This window comes from Bos taurus, unplaced genomic scaffold (genome assembly GCF_002263795.3).
Source record: "Bos taurus isolate L1 Dominette 01449 registration number 42190680 breed Hereford unplaced genomic scaffold, ARS-UCD2.0 Leftover_ScbfJmS_713, whole genome shotgun sequence".
Lineage (NCBI taxonomy): Eukaryota > Metazoa > Chordata > Mammalia > Artiodactyla > Bovidae > Bos > Bos taurus.
This window is the reverse complement of record NW_020192012.1, coordinates 198,117-219,894: the sequence shown is the minus strand read 5'-3', so window position 1 is coordinate 219,894 and position 21,778 is coordinate 198,117. Positions and strand designations below refer to the sequence as shown.

At 41.2% G+C, this 21,778-nt stretch overlaps 1 protein-coding gene across 2 annotated transcripts in view; it reads right to left on the bottom strand.

Moving 5' to 3' along the window:
- Positions 1-21,778, bottom strand: part of LOC509854 (ATP-binding cassette sub-family C member 4-like) — a 168,448-nt gene that overhangs the window by 76,845 nt on the left and 69,825 nt on the right. For both annotated transcript variants that reach the window (XM_010810928.4, XM_059884490.1), the window contains exons 14-19: positions 16,048-16,144; positions 11,250-11,447; positions 9,761-9,901; positions 7,994-8,031; positions 6,531-6,625; positions 2,130-2,276 (exon numbers count right to left, since the gene is read on the bottom strand). In XM_010810928.4, the coding sequence (XP_010809230.1) occupies positions 2,130-2,276; positions 6,531-6,625; positions 7,994-8,031; positions 9,761-9,901; positions 11,250-11,447; positions 16,048-16,144 (716 nt within the window). The remainder of the gene's footprint in view (positions 1-2,129; positions 2,277-6,530; positions 6,626-7,993; positions 8,032-9,760; positions 9,902-11,249; positions 11,448-16,047; positions 16,145-21,778) is intronic.

Here is a 21,778-nt window from a genome sequence, read left to right as displayed (position 1 = left end):
TTCTCCTCTATGTTCTATAAAAGAATCTGGCATCCAGACCCCTGTAAAATGGTTATTTTGAGATATTAGTCTGCCACCTTCTCAGTCTACCAGGTTTCCAAGTAAAGTTGCTATTTCTTGCTTTAACACGACATCTGTAAGACTCACTGGCATTGTGAAGGCAAGCAGCATGAGCTTGAATTCAGTAAGAAGTAATACCACTATATGTGGTTTTCTCTTCATGTGATCATATACCAAAAACAAATTCCACCATAAATTATCTATTACAAATTCTACTTTTGAAAATAAACACAGGGGAGAGTTCAACTTAGCGTACCACTAAAAGAGTAAATAACTGATGCCCCCAAACCTTTGGGCATACCTTTGCAGTACTTAATTGGGCTTCTATTTCTTGAAGGAATGAAGTTCGGATAATAGACACAGGATAGGGAGACAAGATATACACTGGTATGCCTGCTGCTGTAGGATTAGTGATCTTGAAGATTTAAACTTGGATCCAAATTCTTGAATAATAAATACATCAGCATCTGGAGAAGCCTACAGGTCATCATCAGCCTGTTGAACTGTGGTCATGAGCACTCAGAGGCTTTGATAACAGAAATTCAGTCCCATTTAATGCTCCCAAATTTATGACTGTAGCTTTCACATTAACAGACTAAGTAGAGCAACTTCACAGCCATAATAGCATGGACTCCTCCAATCACTTCCTCGCTATGGCTTCATAACATGATGAGATCTGAGTGAGCCTCTGCATCTTACCATCCTGTGCTCCACACAGTGCCTGGACTAAACAACATGTGCTGAATAAATCTCCACAATATGCTGCCCTAAATAGTCTTATTCAATCCTCACAACAGCCTTGTCAAACAGGAAGGACAGCAGTTATTCCCATTTAACAGGATAGGAAGTTTCCAGACACCATGTCATCATCTTCACTAAGGTTCATTAGGTACTGCCTGTGTGCTAAATGCTGTGAATATATTAACCTGTTTAATGCCCACAAAATCAAGGTATTGGTAACTGTGTAAATAGTATCCTCATTTTATAGGTAAGAAAATTGAGACACAGAGAAATTAAATAATTTGCACATAAATATTAACATAAATGTCACTGGCTATTACTATTGGTAACTAGCACCAGAACTAAACCCAGAAGTTGGCTCCAGAGTCCATACTTACAACCATGACAACATCCTGCCTGGAGATTTGCCTCCAGTAGTATCTGCCTACTTTGACCTTGATCACACACACAGCTAGTTGATGACCAGGCAACTCCTGTCCTCTCTCCAGTCACATCCCTGCTTTGACAGGTCCTGTCAATCATCTGGAAAAATAAAGCCAGTGTGGGCCTCAGCACAAGTCTAACCAACTGAGAGTGGGTGTATACAGCAATGAACTAACTCTTCATAGAAACCCAGGTCACAAGACTACCTTCCAAAGCAAGACAGGTCAAAGGCCTCAGAGTGGAGAAAGCAACCACTGGGAAACCTTCAGGGACACTCTTACTTAGTATTGAAGATCCTCCTGCTATGTACCACAAGATCTCTTAAATGTAACCAAAAGTCCATTGTAAAACTAGAGGGTTGATTTTATTGAAGAAGATGTATACCACTCACTGATCTTATATTTTAATTAATCTTCCATTACAATTCAGGTAAACCTCAAAATATGAGCACATGCCAGAGCTCTGTGGTCCCAGATATGGATGGGCAATGAAAGAAACAAACACACAGCCTGTCTCTTGTAGACATGTTCCTGGAAGAAGGTCTTTCCTAGTTAACTTGACATTATGTAACATGGCCAGCATTTCAACAATTAGACAAAAGCATTTCAACACATTTGCATTGTATATTGGGTATATATAACAAATGGACTCTTAAATCATCCTGCAAAGTAAACATTCATTTATCTTTACAGACATGAATAAATTGGAATAAAAGCTTATATACTCCTATATTCATATTTTTTCCTACCAATAAAAATTATCAATGAAGTTTTTGGTAGAAAATGAAAAAACATAGACAGTGATTTTCTTCCAAGCATATCTTCCATTTTCAAATATGAAAATGCAATCAGGCACTAAATCTGTTTATAAGACATATTCATTGAGAAACTTCATGTCTGACTTACCTATTGGATTTCTATTGAAGAACAACACCGGAGTTCTCAAAATGCTCTCCAACATTTTGTTGTGCAAAGTTTGTGCAGAATTAGCAAGGACATAGAATATCAACAGAGACCTTATGATGCCAAAAAGGATGGTAGATAAAGTTAACCCTGAAATAATGAAACATCAATCAGCACAAGAACTCTGTTTTATCCTCAACAATGCTGAGGCATGGTAGGCAGTTTATAAAGATACTGCACATTTTATTCTATAGATAAAATTTACATAGAAATTTACATGCGTATATGCTAGTAAAGTAATGCTCAAAATTCCCCAAGCCAGGCTTCAGCAATATGTGAACCATGAACTTCTAGGTGTTCAAGCTGGTTTTAGAAAAGGCAGAGGAGCCAGAGATCAAATTGCCAACATCCGCTGGATCATTGAAAAGGCAAGAGAGTTCCAGAAAAACATTTTTTTCTGCTTTATTGACTATGCCAGAGCCTTTGACTGTGTGGATCATAATAAACTGTGGAAAATTCTGAAAGAGATGGGAATACCAGACCACCTGACCTGCCTCTTGAGAAACCTATATTCAGGTCAGGAAGCAACAATTAGAACTGGACATGGAACAACAGACTGATTCCAGATAGGAAAAGGAGTACATCAAGGCTGTATATTGTCACCGTACTTATTTAACTTCTATGCAAAGTACATCATGAGAAACGCTGGGCTGGAAGAAGCACAAGCTGGAATCAAGATTGCTGGGAGAAATATCAATAACCTCAGATTTGCAGATGACACCACCCTTATGGCAGAAAGTGAAGAGGAACTAAAAAGCCTCTTGATGAAAGTGAAAGAGGAGAGTGAAAAAGTTGGCTTAAAGTTCAACATTCAGAAAACAAAGATCATGGCATCCTGTCCCATCACTTCATGGGAAATAGATGAGGAAACAGTGGAAACAGTGTCAGACTTTATTTTGGGGGGCTCCAAAATCACTGCAGATGGTGATTGCAGCTATGAAATTAAAAGATGCTTACTCCTTGGAAGAAAAGTTATGACCAACCTAGATAGTATATTGAAAAGCTGAGACAGTACTTTTACAACAAAGGTCCGTCTAGTCAAGCTTATGGTTTTTCCTGTGGTCACGTACGGATGTGAGAGTTGGACTATGAAGAAAGCTGACTGCCGAAGAATTGATTCTTTTGAACGGTGGTGTTGGAGAAGACTCTTGAGAATCCCTTGGACTGCAAGGAGATCCAACCAGTCCATTCTGAAGGAGATCAGCCCTGGGTGTTCTTTGGAAGGAATGATGCGAAAGCTGAAACTCCAATACTTTTGCCACCTCATGAGAAGAGTTGACTAATTGGAAAAGACTCTGATGCTGGGAGGAATTGGAGGCAGGAGGAAAAGGGGACGACAGAGAATGAGATGGCTGGATGGCATCACTGACTCGATGGATGTGAGTTTGAGTGAACTCCGGGAGTCGGTGCTGGACAGGGAGGCCTGGTGTGCTGCAATTCATGGGGTCACAAAGAGTCGGACATGACTGAGCGACTGAACTGAAGTGAACTGAAATGTTTGATAGAACCCCAAGGCATTTGTAAGTAAATACAAAAATTTAATTTGTGTTTTAACAATGACATAAATGAATAGTACTATGCATAAAAAAATTAAAACCACCCTCTAAACATCTCTTTGGACTTCACTGGTGGCTCAGACAGTTAAGTGTTTGCCTACAATGTGGGAGACCTGGCTTTGATCCCTGGGTAAGGAAGATCCCCTGGAGAAGTAAATGGCAACCCACTCTAGTACTCTTGCCTGGAAAATCCCATGGACAGAGGTGCCTGGTAGGTACAGTCCATGGGGTTGGAAGGAGTCTGACATGACTGAGCTACTTCACTTTTACTAAACATCTCTTCAACTCACAATGTTAAACAGAGTTGGGGTGACTTCTGTAATAAATATTCCACCAAGCACTTTTTTCCATTCAACTGACCAGTGTTATTTAAATTCTGAAAGCTGTTTAAATTCCTGAATTCCATCAACAGGCATTTTGCCTTAGCCCACCATCCTCTAACAATGTGCAACAGAATCCTTTCATTCTTCTCTAAGCTCTCATTGTCCACCAATTCTGAAGCTAAACTGCTGTTAGATTCAAGTTTCTTATCAAGTAATCAATAAAATAAATGCCAAATTTCAATGAGTGGATATTTATATAACTCATTCTTTGTTAATCTTTGTACAAGCATTTGTACAAGCAAACTTTGTACAATTATTTTCTGTGAGGATATTTATTTATTTATTTATTTATTTATTTATTTTATTAGGGTATGCTGCTGCTGCTGCTAAGTCGCTCCAGTTGTGTCTGACTCTGTGCGACCCCATAGATGGCAGCCCACCAGGCTCCACTGTCCCTGGGATTCTCCAGGCAAGAACACTGGAGTGGGTTTCCATTTCCTTCTCCAATGCGTGAAAGTGGAAAGTGGAAGCAAAGTCACTCAGTCGTGTCTGACTCTCAGTGATCCCATGGACTGCAGCCTACCAGGCTCCTCCATCCATGGAATTTTCCAGGCAAGAGTACTGGAGTGCGGTGCCATTGCCTTCTCCTTATTAGGGTATAGTTGCTTTAAGCTGTTGTGTTAGCTTCTGCTGTACAATGAACTTAACCAGCTATATGTATACATATATCCCCTCCCTCTTAGACCTCCCGTCCCCCCATCCCTCCCCTCTAGGTCATCACAGAGCACTGAGCTAAGCTCCCTGTGCTATACCACAGCTTCCCACTAGCTATCTGTTTTACACATGGTAGTGTATGTATGTCAGTCCTAATCTCCCAATTCATCTTCCCTACCTCCCCACCCCTCGCCATGTCCACATGTGTGTTCTCTATATCTATGACTCCATTCCTGCCCTGTAATAGGTTTACATGTACCATTTTTCTAGATTCCATATATATATATATATATATGCATTAATATAAGCATTTTGTTTGCTTTTCTATTTCTGACTTACTTTACTCTGTATGATAGACTCTAGGTCCATCCATGTCTCTACAAATGACCCAATTTTGTTCCTTTCTATGGATGAGTAGTATTCCAGTGTACATAGGTACCATAAATGAAATGAAAAGCAATCCTGAGAATGGGAAAAAAAATAACTGCAAACTAAGCAACTGACAGGGGTTAGTCTCCACAATATACAAACAGTTCATGCAGTTCAATATCAGAAAAGAAAAAAAAAAAAAAAAACTCAAAAAATAGTCAGAAGACCTAAATAGACATTTCTTCAAAGAAGACATACAGATGACCAAGAGGCACATGAAAAGATGATCAACATCACTGTTAGAGGAATGTAAATCAAAACTACAATAAGGTATTACCTCACACCAGTCAGAATGGCCATCACCAAAAAAATACACAAACAATAAATGCTAGAGAGTGTGGAAAAAAGGGAACCCTCCTGCACTGTTGGTAGGAATGTAAACTGATGCAGCCACTATAGGGAACAGTATGAAGGTTCCTTAGAAAACTAAAACTAAAAATACAACTACTATATGACCCAGAAATCTCACAATTGGGCATATAACCTGAGAAAACCATAATTCAAAAAGACACATGTACCCCAATATTCATAGCAGCAATATTTACAAAAGCCATGGCATGGAAGCAACCCAAATGTCCAACAACAAGTGAATGGATAAAGAAGATATTTAAAATTTTAGGTGAAGATACACTTTAAGAAGTACATAATGCTATATCAAATCTAAACACTCTTGTGAACAGAGAGAGTCATGTTAATATTAGCATGGCAAGCCAAATGTTAAATTAATCACACAGTTGGGGAGGAGATAACACTGTGATCTCAAGGTAAGAAAGAGAAAGAATCTAATCCCAGACACTGGATTTCCCCTGCTTAGCTTCTCTAGTAATTAGTGAAGCCCAAGAGATGAGCAGTATCGTAAAGCAGAGTTTTGCATACCTGGGAGGGAATAATGCTTTTATTTGGGCCCATGCTACTAGAGGATTTCATCCAAGATGAATAAAAGCCAAGGTTTATTCAGACAGAATTGTTACAACCTGAACCACAGGGTGGGGATTCATTTCTAATCCCCTTACCCATCCATAAAAAATTTAGCTAAAGCAACCTACTTAAGACAATAGCCATGTATTTCCAGGGGCTGATTTTTTGAATATGCAATCCTCGTTTAACTACCAAAATACTGTACAGAGCAAATTAAGAGTTTTCACTGAGCCTCTTTTCTTCTAGTAGATCTTTAAAATAATTACTCTAATTAATTCACAGAGTAAATATGACTAAGACAATATGTTAAGACATTGCTGAATTACTCCGGAAGCCCTAGTTTATCACACAGACCCACAAACACCTTAGACTCTGCTATAATGGAGCAGATGATGCAACTTCACCTGAATAAACTCCTAAGAACCAGCTCAGTTCAAACATTACTTCTTCAGCTTCTCTTACATATGTCCCAAAATACAGGCCACTTTGTACTTTCGCCCTATTGAACAGGGAAGAAAAAATATCACACTATAGATTATATATAGAATATACACAAATATAAAAAAAATCTCCATTCAGAGAAATGTATTTTATGCTCTAAAGTGTTTCCCAGCTCATAAGACATTGTGTATATCTCCCTTAAACTGGAAATAGAGCTGCCTTATGATCCAGCAATCCCACTGCTGGGCATACACACTGAGGAAACCAGAAGGGAAAGAGACACGTGTACCCCAATGTTCATTGCAGCACTGTTTATAATAGCCAGGACATGGAAGCAACCTAGATGTCCATCAGCAGATGAATGGATAAGAAAGCTGTGGTACATATACACAATGGAGTATTACTCAGCCCTTAAAAAGAATACATTTGAATCAGTTCTAATGAGGTGGATGAAACTGGAGCCTATTATACAGAGTGAAGTAAGCCAGAAAGAAAAACACCAATACAGTATACTAACGCATATATATGGAATTTAGAAAGATGGTAACAATAACCCTGTGCACAAGACAGCAAAAGAGACATTGATGTATAGATCAGTCTTATGGACTCTGTGGAAGAGGGAGAGGGTGAGGAGATTTGGGAGAATGGCATTAAAACATGTATAATATCATGTATGAAACAAGTCGCCAGTCCAGGTTCGATACTGGATGCTTGGGGCTGGTGCACTGGGACAACCCAGAGGGATGCTACGGGGAGGGAGGAGGGAGGAGGGAGGAGGGAGGAGGGTTCAGGATGGGGAACACAGGTATACCTGTGGCGGATTCATTTCAATATTTGGTAAAACTAATACAATATTGTAAAGTTTAAAAATAAAATAAAATTTAAAAAAATAAAAATAAATAAAAATAAAAATTTGAATCACGACTTTCAGTTTTCAAAACTGTTTGTGAAGATAGACTTAGAAAATGAACTTATGGTTGATGAGGGAAGGACAGTTAACAGAGTTTGGGATGGTCATGCACACACTGCTATATTTAAAACAGGTAACCAAAAAGGACTTATTGTATAAGCACATGAAACTCTGCTCAATGCTATGTGGCAGCCTGGATGTAAGTGGGGTTTGGGGGAGAATGGATACATGCATATGTATGTCTGAGTTCCTTTGATGTTTACCTAAAATTATCACAACACTGTTAATCAGCTATACTTCAATGCAATATTAAAAGTTAAAAAAAAGAAAAAAAATTCTCTGAAGAAGCTGTTAAAGGGAGGGACATGGGACAGACCATGGTGGGTCACACACCACCCACAGGAACTTTCATTTTTCTTCAGGGAAACTATGTGAGGGTCAGACCCCTGACTCTGTGGGAAAATGAGGCTTTGTGTAGATTTCATAGCACTTTTAGTCAGATCAGGAATCACTCACCAGTCTGCAAGCCACCAGTCCTGCAGGACATAGGCAACCTAGATCAGGAAACAACAGTCACTCACACACTGACATCACTGAGCCTCACACCCTGCTCACTAACATGGGGGATGGAAAGGCTCCAGAACATGGAGATGGTCCTTCTGGCTCAAGTCTGTGCCAAGCCCCACACCCCAGATGACCACAGGTCAGAAGAGGGCCTCTTAAAATTTAATATCTTTAAAAGAAATCTCCTTTTTCCTAGAAGACTTTGCTCCCCAAATATAATGTTCAGTTCAGTTGCTCAGTCGTGTCCGACTCTTTGTGACCCCATGAATCGCAGTACGCCAGGCCTCCCTGTCCATCACCAACTCCCAGAGTTCACTGAGACTCACGTCCATCGAGTCAGTGATGCCATCCAGCCATCTCATCCTCTGTTGTCCCCTTCTCCTCCTGCCCTCAATCCCTCCCAGCATCAGGGTCTTTTCCAATGAGTCAACTCTTCGCATGAGGTGGCCAAAGTACTGGAGTTTCAGCTTTAGCATCATTCCTTCCAAAAAACACCCAGGACTGATCGATCTCCTTTAGAATGAACTGGTTGGATCTCCTTGCAGTCCAAGGGACTCTCAAGAGTCTTCTCCAACACCACAGTTCAAAAGCATCAATTATTCAACCCTCAGCTTTCTTCACAGTCCAACTCTCACATCCATACATGACCACTAGAAAAACCATAGCCTTGACTAGACAGACATTTGTTGGCAAAGTAATGCCTCTTCTTTTCAATATGCTATCTAGGTTGGTCATCACTTTCCTTCCAAGGAGTAAGCATTTTTAAATTTCATGGCTGCAGTCACCATCTGAAGTGATTTTGGAGCCCAAAAAAGTAAAGTCTGACACTGTTTCCACTGTTTCCTCATCTATTTCCCATGAAGTGATGGGACCAGATGCCATGATCTTCGTTTTCTGAATGTTGAGCTTTAGGCCAACTTTTTCACTCTCCTCTTTCACTTTCATCAAGAGGCTTTTTAGTTCCTTTTCACTTTCTGCCATAAGGATGGTGTTATCTGCATATCTGAGGTTATTGATATTTCTCCCAGCAATCTTGATTCCAGCTTGTGCTTCTTCCAGCCCAGCGTTTCTCATGATGTACTCTGCATAGAACTTAAATAAGCAGGGTGACAATATACAGCCTTGACATACTCCTTTTCCTATTTGGAACCAGTCTGTTGTTCCATGTCCAGTTTCAACTGTTGCTTCCTGATCTGCATATAGTTTCAATGCAAATACAAGTGGACGGCAAAGGCAGTAATAACCATAAAAATGTTTTGATCTTTCAAAGCAAAAAGCTTGAGAGGTACAGTAGTGGTGTTCTGTGTGTCACCTGTCTGGGCTGGTCTCCAGTGATTCAACCAAACACTTGTCCAGATGTTGCCGTGAAGGTATTTTGTGGATGTGGTTCACATCCATCATGAGAACTTCAGTAGAGCAGATCACTTTCAACACTGTGGTCACCTCATCCAGTCAGTCAAAGGCCATAAGACCAAAACCTGAGGCTTCCTGGAGGAGGAAGAAATTCTGCCTCAAGACAGCAGAGTCAGCTCCTGCCTGAGGTTCCAGCCTGTAGTCCTGCCTTTCTGATTTCACATTCACCCAGCTAGATCTCACAATCTCATGAGCCAATTCATTGGGATAAATCTCTTAATACACAAAAATAATTATAAAGTACAGTATAAATAGTATGTAAATATCAACCTGAGTACACAAATCAAGATAAATGCCCTTACGTACCTGAGCTGCAATGTTTACTAGAATAAGGAAGATGATGACAGACCAGTGAGCACCAGCTGTAAAGTAATTTGCATAGGTCTTAGAATCCACTTTTCCTTCCAGATGGCCCTCTAGAGGTAGTGTAACCTGTATGTTCTCAGTCTGGAAGGGAAAAATGGCAGTGAGACATGAAATTTTAAATAATAAACCCCATATTTCAAAAGTTAAACAATGCCCTCCACTGCAAAGCTGTGGGGAAACAGACACATCTCATATACTGGCAGGAGTGCAGGATGGTCCATCTCCTATGGAGAAGGGTGTAGGAATATCTAGCCAAATCACATATGTGTTTACCCTTGGACCCTGCCATCCTATGCCTAGGATTCTATTAGAAGTAAAAGAACATTTGCACGAGGTTATTCACAGTTGGGTAGCTTTGCTTAAAATAAATCACGACTGTCAGCACACACACAACAAAAATCAATTAATATATAAATGCAGAAGCTAAAATAACACACAAAATGATATGGAGCTAATGTATCCCTTTAGATGACTTGTGTCACCCAATGAAAGAAACAGAAAACATACTTGGGGCTCTAAATACTAGCCAAATACAGTAAACTGAGTCACAAAGAGGGCTGGAATAATATGAGTTTGGATAGCATGTTGCAAGCGTATGATTTGAATCTATGTGATTCCAAAATTTTAGAGAGTGATTCTTGAGTTTAGAAAGTGAATAGGTAATCTGAATACTTATCAGAATCATCCAGGCTCCTGGGTTTGGATATTCAGGGTTTCGATATCAAAGATTATCTGTGTATTTTAAGGGAGATCTAGCGCATTTCCATACTTCTGTCTGGAGGACTTAGAATGCAGTATAGAGTCATAGGAGCCTAGAATGTCCCAACTCTATTCTGGCCACTGAGATTCAAGGTTGATAAGATGTGGTTCTCAGTCTTGAAGGGTAAGAAAGGAGGAGGGGAACTACCAAAGTGTCTACCATGTGTCAGGTCTTTTGTATAAGTTACCTCTGACCTGTCACAAACCATCTGACACCGAGGCAAAATAATACCACCAGTCACATGTAGTGCTTGAACATTCCAACCTATAGGAAAAGTAGCTGATTTAATGTGGCAAAAGCAGGACTCAGTCTAAGGGGGTCTTCACATTAATCCTCTGGATGCATAAGGGAAATTAGGAGCCACCAGATTGAGTAGGATCTAATTATGGTAAACGGAAGAGATCTCAATCAGTGTGAGCCACACACACACAGAAATTCATAGCAGTGCACTCACTACTCATCTCCATAAGATTCTCCATCCTACACTCAAAGGGGAACCCCAAGCAGGCTTGCTCCATTCATGCTCTTCTATCAATTCCATGGAATAGACTTTGGGAACTTTAGGGTCTACTTTGGGACAAATGAAGATGTCATTAGAGAAGCAGACTGAAGGTCCCTGAGGCCACCAAGACCAGACAGACCCAGGCACACTGATGGATAGAAACTCACATCTTGTTCCTCTTGAGCTGCACCTTTCAACAAAGGTCTGGGAGACTGTAGAGGCCGACCCAAAGACTCAGAGATCACAGTGGAAGTTCCTGGAACTGGAGATGGTTCAGATTGCTTATTCCCCTTGTCAAAAATGGAAAAAGTATCTACACTGGATTTTAGGAACTCAAAGTAAGTTCCCCTTTTCACCATTTTGCCCTAAAATTAAAAAAAAAAAAAGAGGAATTATTTTACATTTTATAATAGTAAAACAACCTCAATATTAATCAAGAAAAGTTATATGGCCTTAAATTATGGTTTTTGTAAAAAAAAAAAAAAAAATGATCCCTAAAGCTAGAATTCTTGTTGGAAAATGTAGTTCAGTCAACTCAGTACAGAACTGAGCATTGTGTTTTCTGCCAAACCCTGTGTTGGGTGCTGGGGGATATGAAAGAAACGTCTGCTTATGTGTTTAAAATGCAGGCCATTGACATTAGTACCCTGGGCACTTGGGGAAGCAAGAAGCACAGAGGTTGGTGGGAGAATCAGCACAGTCTCTACAGACAACATGGGAACTGAGAGAAGCCTCCCTGCTGGCTCAGACAGTAAAGAATCCGCCTGCAATACAGGAGACCTGGGTTCGATTCCTGGATCGGGAAGATCCCCTAGAGGAGGGCATGGCAACCCACTCCAGTGTTCTTGCCTGCAAAATCCCATGGACAGAGGAGCCTGGCAGGCTACAGTCCATGGGGTCACAAAGAGTCAGACACGACTAAGTGACTATGTACATACAGCAAATCATGTGAGAAACAGAATTTAAAAAACAGTCAATTGGGGAGGATATTCCAGGAAAGAAATTTAAACTTAACCCAGAGGTGGAGACCAGCACATCTGCATATGGGTAAGAGTCTCTCATTAAATCTTCACTGACCACTGTCACTGTCACTCTATCCTGTGCCTGGCTGGGATAACAGGAGGCAGCCCTGGACAGAAAACCCATGAGATCCAGCTCTATTGTCTTTACAACTGCCCCCACACACTCAGGAAGTTTAAACCTGAAAATTCAATATTCCACTGTTAAAGTAATTAAACAAGGAGGCCATGGGTCTGGGGTGGCTCTAAAGCCTTGGCAGCCTGTGCCCACAAACCAAAACCTAAGCCAGAATCAATGCCCTCAGATCTGAGAAAAAACTTAAGAACAATCACAAGCAGCCAACCAGGCTTCTCTATATCAGACAACTGCTTACGCTACAGCCAATCTCATCATGTTCTTTGAACACGTAACACATCACTGCACAGTTACCCTTCCTTACAAAGTCATATAAAATAATGTGCAGATGTTTTCATCATTTTCTGACCCCTAAACAAGACACAGCTGATTCACTCAGTGGCAACCAAAACACTAGGAAAAAAATCCCAGGATGCAAAACTCATCAAATACAAGCAGCTCTGGTTAACACTGGTCAGAAGTTGACTCAGGACTCTAGTTGGGACCATTCTCACCCTATCCCCTGAAGTAAGCCACTGGGAGAAACCCAATGAAGCGTTTGAGTACCATCTGATACTGCAGAACTAGAATATTATGCAGGATATAGTGTGTCTTGTTCTATTTGGGAGGCAAAATTCATATACCTCTTTAAAGAAATCATCACTCACCACTTCACATCTGTAATATGCACAATGAAATGACTGGTGGCACAAAGGGAGCAATTTCACTCAGCAGCCAAGCACTGACAATCCCAAGGAGACTAAAGCGGCAGCCATCCTCTCTCTGCTATGAGACATGGCCCAGACAAACAGTAAGGATGCACCCCAACTCATCCAAGAGGTGCTCACCAGGGGACAAATAGTTGTTTTGTTCATAGTAAAATTAGGGGTAGTGTCTTCAAAGGAAGCAATGCTCCTGCTGCTAAGTCACTACAGTTGTGTCTGACTCTGTGCGACCCCATGGACTGCAGCCTACCAGACTTCTCCATCCATGGGATTCTCCAGGCAAGAACACTGGAGTGGGTTGCCATTTCCTTCTCCAATGCATGAAAGTGGAAAGTGAAAGTGAAGTCGCTCAGTCGTGTCTGATTCTTAGTGACCCCATGGACTACAGCCTACCAGGCTCCTCCATCCATGGGATTTTCTGGGCAACAGTACTGGAGTGGGTTGCCATTGCCTTCTCCCAAGGAAGCAATCAGATCAGATCAGATCAGTCGCTCAGTCATGTCTGACTCTTTGCGACCCCATGAATCGCAGCACACCAGGCCTCCCTGTCCATCACCAACTCCCAGAGTTCACTGAGACTCACGTCCATCAAGTCAGTGATGCCATCCAGCCATCTCATCCTCTGTTGTTCCCTTCTCCTCCTGCCCCCAATCCCTCCCAGCATCAGAGTCTTTTCCAATGAGTCAACTCTTCGCATGAGGTGGCCAAAGTACTGGAGTTTCAGCTTTAGCATCATTCCTTCCAAAGAAATCCCAGGGCTGATCTCCTTCAGAATGGACTGGTTGGATCTCCTTGCAGTCCAAGGGACTCTCAAGAGTCTTCTCCAACACCACAGTTCAAAAGCATCAATTCTTCAGTACTCAGCCCTCTTCACAGTCCAACTCTCACATCCATACATGACCACTAGAAAAACCATAGCCTTGACTAGACGAACCTTTGTTGGCAAAGTAATGTGTCTGCTTTTGAATACGCTATCTAGGTTGGTCATAACTTTCCTTCCAAGGAGTAAGCGTCTTTTAATTTCATGGCTGCAGTCACCATCTGTAGTGATTTTGGAGCCCAGAAAAATAAAGTCTGACACTGTTTCCATTGTTTTCCCATCTATTTCCCATGAAGTGGTGGGACTGGATGCCATGATCTTCATTTTCTGAATGTTGAGCTTTAAGCCAACTTTTTCACTCTCCACTTTCACTTTCATCAAGAGGCTTTTGAGTTCCTCTTCACTTTCTGCCACAGGGGACCCTAAAATATCTAGGGATTGGTTCAATGGGTTATTCTCCTGCCCACTGTGATCTGTGCTCCTAACACTGTCAACACTGAGGTTTACACACCAGAATCACCCCCACTGAACATGAAATCAACTGCTCTCAAGCTTGAGAAACCTTAGCCCCTCCCTCAATCCATTCCTAGAGGAGTAGAGAGGAGTCAACACACGGAACTGCTTCTAGAGAGACAGAGGTTCTGCATTTTAATAATCCTTCTTAGGTCAGAAATTCATTTCTTAAGTCAGGGATCTGATCGAGGGCCTGTGGAAGAGTTCAGGGGTTAATGACAGAGGTTCTGAGGACCAAAGGTAAACAGGCCAAAGAGTGAAGCGTCAAACAACCACCAAGTCTGAAAGCTTCTTGCTAACTTCCACCCCACCCCCAAAAATGCTAGGAGTTGTGGTGTGAATGGTGCCCGCTCCTTGAAAAGATAAGTTCAAACATGACACCTGTGAACACGATCTTATTTGGAAGAAGGGTCTTTGCAGATGTAATCAAGTTAAGATGAGGTCACACTGGAGCAGGGTGACCCTAAATTCAATATGACTGATATCCTTATGGGAAGTTAAAATACTCAGACAGACATGGGGACAATGACCATGTGACATCAGAGGCAGAGACCACAGTGCTGAAGCTGGAAGCCAAGGAACACAAGGAAGGCCGGTGAACACCAGAGGCTGGAAGGAAGGATCCTCCCCTGGAGCCTTCAGGAGAGTACGGCCCTGCCAGCACCTGGATTTTGGACTTGTAGCCTCCAGAACAGGGAGAGGATAAAAATGTTATTTTAAGTCACCCAGTTTGTGATTCTTTCTTTACAGCAGCTCTAGAAACTGACACTCTAGCCTGAGCCCACACTTCCGTTTTTCTCAACTTTACTAAGACCGCTAACTAATTCTGTTGTCACCCCTCCAGTGAACATCAGAGGAATCTCTCAAATATGATGCCATTCAAGGCTTCCATCCCACTTCTGGGCCCACTCCTCACTGCTTGGAGACCAGCTCCCTCCCGTCCCCCTGCTCACTCTCCTCAGACACGCTGGTCTTCCTGCCATTCCTTCAACCTGCCAGGTCAGCTCCTTCCTGAGGACCCCCTGCCTCAGACCCACTCCCCCTCATGACTGTGTGGCCCCCACGTTCATGTCATTCAGAGCCCATGAGGCACCAGTTCCTCAGGGAGGCAGCCAGGATGTCACATCCATCCCCATTAAAATCAGGAGCCCCATGAAGGTAGAACCTTGTCCTCTTGCTGCACAGGCTCCCACATGTTAATGGAAGATGATCTTTAGGCAAGCTACGTATAACAACCACCTGGATGCAAACAGATCTTAGTATCTCTAATTTCTAAGTAATATACTCTGACTTAAGTCATGGAAGAGGAAAATAAAAAGTTCTAAATAAAATTGCATCATTATCTTTAACAGATTTCATTAGAACAGTGATGATTCAATAATCCTATGGTTGTATTTAAATACTTTAGGATTTATGTGGCTTAGAGTATAATAGCGATATTTCTGGGCTTTCCAGCTGGTGCTAGTGGTAAAGAAACTGCCTGCCAATGAGACAGGGTTTGATCTCTGGGTCGGGAAGATCCCCTGGAGTAGGGCATAACAACCCCCTCCAGTATTCTTGCCAAGAGAATACCATGGGCAGAGGAGCCTGGCAGGCTACAGGTCTTTGGATTCATCCTCCAAGGCAGGAACAGCAGCTCTGAGAAGAAGGGGGTAAAAAACTGAGGGAAAAGAGGGTGTTTACCATGAATTCAAGGAGAGTGACCTATGGGGAGGTCTGTCCTTCAAAATACCTGGATGCTAGCAATTCCACAGACTTCTAGAAACTACTTACATCTTTCAATATCAGAATCTGACTTGCATCTTTTAGGTACTGCAACTGATGAGTCACTAAGATTGTGATCTTCTCCTTCAAGGCCTGACAAACACACCTACAAATGTAAAAGGTACAGAATGCAAAAGCACATTATGGGGATGCTCCAAAAAAAACTTATATTTTGAAAACAGTAAGACAAAGATCACACAGCAGTCAAAGATCTGTAGTTTAAATACCAAATCAATAATAAAAATTACATACACATAAATCAATTATTCCAACTAGGTTCTTAAATTTATCAGCAGCAAATTTGAAACGAGTGCTACAAAAAATTCTAAAAACCAGTCCAGTGAAGGAGACACTAACAGCTAAGTTCTTTTCTCTAAAACTTAGCTTAACAATTATTTACATGTCTTATAAAGAGAAACAACTAAGCAATACTGAGAAATCAAAATTTGACTGAACTAAAACACTATTTTATCATTATGAAGGAATGGGAAAAGAGGGATCTATGTCATATAAAAATATGTTCATTCTTAGACAGTTTTATAGGCGTTTATTTAAAATTAATGGTGTACTTATTTGCAACAAGAGCCTAATAGATTCTTGGTAACCTTTGCCAGAGTGCATTTGCTAGACACTTGTTCCCAAAGAATATTAGACAGAATATGAATGTCAGCATGGCATCCATCAGTCTCTACACCATTCCCCGTTCTATCCAGGAAGCAAGTCTTCTTTCATTAAGACTGAACACTTTCCAAACATGAAAATAAAAGAACAGAATCCAAAAGGCCCAAAGCAGAGTGGAAATTACCCAATAGCCCAGTTAAGACACCCCCTCAACTATTCAAACTTAAATATTTTTCACAGTAAAATATTGTTCCTACATTTTAAATACAGACCCTTAGAGACTCAGCCCCAGTCTCACCCCACTGGATCCACAACCCCTCCAGGGAAGTGAGTGCCTGGTCCAGGGCCCCAGTGACCTCGGGCAGGGCTCCAGGTAGGTACTCTGGGATCCCAAGCCCCTCACAGAGCAAATCTCAGGAACCTGGTCCAGAGCTCAGCCTGTCAGTGAGTCAGAAAAAAATCTGGGGGCAGCAGACTGCAGCTCAGTCCCTCTCACAAACCTGATGACGTTGGACAAGCGACTGAACCTCAGTTTTCTTCATCTCAAAACAAGGTCAGTGACAACCCATCCACACATCCTGAGAAATCAAACCACAAATCTGCTTGGTAAATGTCAGCCTCTTCCTCCAGTCCTCCCTAACCATGAGTGGTGATGTGCTTTGGACTCAGGAAGAAAAGTCCTAAGGGACACACTGGACACTGGGTCTGTGATCAGAAGCAATACCCCAGGATGTAGGCACACACACCATTGCTTCATTAAGTCCAAAGGATTCATTGTTACCTTTTGACATATGTTAGCTCAGGGTTCATACCTAAGTTTCTTGACTAACACCTTTTCAGACTTAGTACTAAAGTTTTTAAATGGAATTTTTTCATCTCAATTCATATTTACTTGCCTAAAGGTCCTGAAGGCAAATGTTAATCAAATCTGATGGGCTGTTATGTCCAAGATGAACCAACAAAAAAGCTGTAAAATGTTTTCTTCCTATATTTCATCACAGATGAGGTAATACAAACAATGGGGAGAGTCTGATCAGGACAGACCCGCAGACCTGAAGAGGCAGGGGTCTGGTGATGTGGGGCTAAACCATGACAGGATCCATAATTGGACACAAGGGAGACTGCATCAGTTTATCCAAGGCCTCTCATCTTCTGTAGATAACAGAACCCACTTAGTGTTCACAGCAGCAAGTTGTAAAACTAATGAACCTCAGTGATCTTCCTTCATGACTGAAGGAAACTGTTAATGGTAGTAGAAGTGTGATTCATTCACTTCTAATACAAAACATCCCCATTGCTAAGCTTCCACACAACCACCATCTCTCACAGCATATGTCCCATCCAATTCTCTAACTTGAGAACATTCTCCAGCTGCTGCTGAGTGGCTTCCTTAATAGCGTTCATGCTCTCTGCTTCAAGGCACCCTAGAGAGTGTGGTTCTGATTAGTAAACAACAATCTTAAACTTGCTTCTTTCAAGTACATATCCAAAGTGGTACACCCAAAATATGAGATGATTTTATAAATTATCTCCTGTGTTTGAAAAAGAACTTAGGAGAACTTCTGTGATCAGCAGTGTACTTGGCACCAAGATGCCTTACTCTCCCTTGTGACACAGATGCAATGACCAGCAGAATCTGTTCCTGCCCTGATGGAGAACGTGTGCAGATGCTCAAAAGATGGAGAGACAGACATTTGTAAGTCCAGGGTGAGATGCTGGGAACCAAGAGGCTGAGACACTCAAGATGCCAGAAAGGTGGGGGTGGGGAATCACCGTCACAGCACGAGCTCCTGTCACTGAACTCATGACAAGACACAAGGCACTTCTCTAAGGGAAAACTCATCAAGTCATGAACAGGAGAGGGTAGGAAAGGAGGGGGGTCAGATCAGAGAGCTGGAGGCCCTGCAATGTGTCATCTGCCCTGTTCTCTCATGTTCTCAAAGATTCAGTGCTACTATTCATGTTTATATGTGTATTACAATATACCTAATGTGAAATTTACCATTTAAACCATGTGGCCATATAGTGGCATTAAGTACATTCACAATTTTGTGCATCCATCACCACCATCCATCTCTGCAACTCTTTCATCACCTCAACACTGAGCATGTTTTATACACAGGCAGGTTCCACCAGTCTAACAACCCCCACTTAGAGGATGTGGAATTCCAGCCCCTAGTGTCCAAAGCTCAGAGTTCCTTGCACATCTGTTGGCTCTATGAAGCCTCTTTTCTTTACTTTCTAGTCTTACTGTAAATTAATCATGTCCTCAAGTTCACACTTGTAACCTTAGTCATCATTACCTTAGAATTTGGTGTCATGGACTTTAAAGAAGTAATGATTACCCTTAGTTATACTGGAATTAATCTAATGTGACTGGTGTGCTTAGATGAAGAAGAGACTAAGACATAGAAACAGAAACACAGACATGTAAATCAATGAAGTTAGAACAAACCACCTCACCATGCACAAAATAAACTCAAAATGGCGTAAAGACTTAATTATAAGACATGACATCATAAAACTTCCTGTAGAGATTATAGGCAAAACATTCTCTGACATAAATTATACCAGTGTTTTCTTAGCTCAATCTCTGAAGGCAATAGAAATATAAACAAAAATATACAAATGGATGCTTCCCTGGTGGCTCACTGGCAAAGAATCCACCTGCCAGTGCAGGAGACATGGAATCCTTTCCTGGTCCAGGAAGACTCCCACATGCACAAAACAATTAAATCCATGTGCCACAACTAATGAGCTTGTGCCCTGGAGTCCAGGAGCTGCAACTACTAAGCCCACATATCCTAGAGCCCATGTTCTACAAGAGAAGCCACCACATTGAGAAGTCCACACACCACAATATAGAGCAGCCCCTGCTCGCTGAAACTAAAGAAAAACCCTCAAAGCAATGAAAACCCAGCACAGCCAAGAATAAATAATAATTTTTAATTTAAAAAAAGCAAATAAGCAGATGGAACCTAATCAAACTTACAAGCTTTTACACAGCAAAGGAAACCATAAACACGATGAAGAGACAACCTACAGAATGGGAGAAAATATTGCAAATGATGTGACCCACAAGGGCTTAATTTCCAAAATATACAAACAGCTCATACAACTCAACAATAACAACAAAATACAACTTAAAAAATGGGCAGAAGAACTAAACAGACATTTCTCCAAAGGACATGTAAAGATGGCTAATAGGCACATGAAAAGAAGCTCATTTCTGTGAATTATTAGAGAAATGAAAATGAAAACCAAAACAAGCTATCACCTCACACCAGTCAGAAAGACCATTAAAATAAAAGTGGCTGAGAGGGAGTGGGCTGCTTCCAAGGATTAGATCTGATAGACAGAGTGCATTAAGAACTACAGACAGAGGTCCCTGAACTTGTACAGAAGACAGTGACCAAGACCAACCCCAAGAAAAATAAATGAAAAAGGCAAAATGGTTGTCTGAGGAGGTCTTACAAGTAGCTGAGAAAAGAAGAGAAGCTAAAGGCAAAAGAGAAAAGGAAAAATATACCCATTGAAATGCAGAGTTACAAAGAATAACAAGGAGAGATAAGAAAGCTTTCCTCAGTGATCAATGCAAAGAAATAGAGGGAAAAAATAGAATGGGAAAGACTAGAGATTTCTTCAAGAAAATTAGAGATACCAAGGGAACATTTCACGCAAATATGGGCTCAATAAAGGACAGAAATGGTATAGACCTAACAGAAGCAGAAAATATTAAGAAGAGGTGGCAAGAATACACAGAACTATACAAAAAAGATCTTCATGACCCAGATAACCATGATGGTGTGATCACTCACCTAGAGCCAGACATCGTAGAATGTGAAGTCAAATGGGCCTTAGGCACCAATCACTGTGAACAAAACTAGTGGAGGTGACAGAATTCCAATTGAGCTATTTCAAATCCTAAAATATGATGCTGTGAAAGTGTTGCATTCAATATGCCAGCAAATTTGGAAAACTCAGCAGTGGCCACAGGACTGGAAAAGATAAGTTTTATTCCAATCCCCAAAAAGGGCAATGCCAAAGAATGTTCAAACTACCACACAACTGCATTCATCTCACACACTAGCAAAATAATGCTCAAAATTCTCCAAGCCAGGCTTTGACAATATGTGAACCGTGAACTTCCAGATGTTCAAGCTGGATTTAGAAAAGGCAGAGGAACAAGAGATCAAATTACCCACATCTGATGGATCATCGAAAAAGCAAGAGAGTTGCAGAAAAATATCTACTTCTGCTTTATTGACTATACCAAAGCCTTTGACTATGTGGATCACAACAAACTGTAGAAATTTTTTTAAAAGATGGGGATCTCAGACCACCTGACCTGCCTCTTGAGAAACCTGTATACAGGTCAAGAAGCAACAGTTAGAACTGTACATGGAACAACAGACTGGTTCCAAGTAGGGAAAGGAGTATGTCAAGGCTGTATGCTGTCACCCTGCTTACTTAACTTATATGCAGAGTACATCATGCAAAATGTCAGGCTGGATGAAGCACAAGATGGAATCAAAATTGCTGGGAGAAATACCAATAAACTAAGACATGTAGATAACACCACCCTTATGACAGAAAGCCAAGAAGAACTAAAGACCTTCTTGATAAAAGTGAAAGAGTGAGAAAAGTGGGCTTAAAACTCGACATTCAGAAAACTAAGATCATGGCATCTGGTCCCATCACTTCATAGCAAATAGAAGGGTAAAAAGTGGAAACAGTAACAGATTTTATTTTGGGGTGTCCAAAATCACTGCAGATGGTGACTGCAGCCATGAAAGTAAAAGATGCTTGCTCCTTGGAAGAAAAGCAATGACAAATGTGGACAGCATATTTAAAAGGCAGAGACATTACTCTGCCAAGAAAGGTCTGTCTAGTCAAAGTTATGATTTTTCCAGTAGTCATGTATGGATGTGAGAGTTGGACTATAAAGAAAGCTGAGTGCCAAAGAATTGATGCTTTTGAACTATGGTGTGGAGAAGATGCTTGAGAGTCCCTTGGACTGCAAGGAGATCCAACCAGTCCATCCTAAAGGAAATCAGTCCTGAATATTCATTGGAAGGACTGATGCTGAAGCTGAAACTCCAATACTTTGGCCACCTGC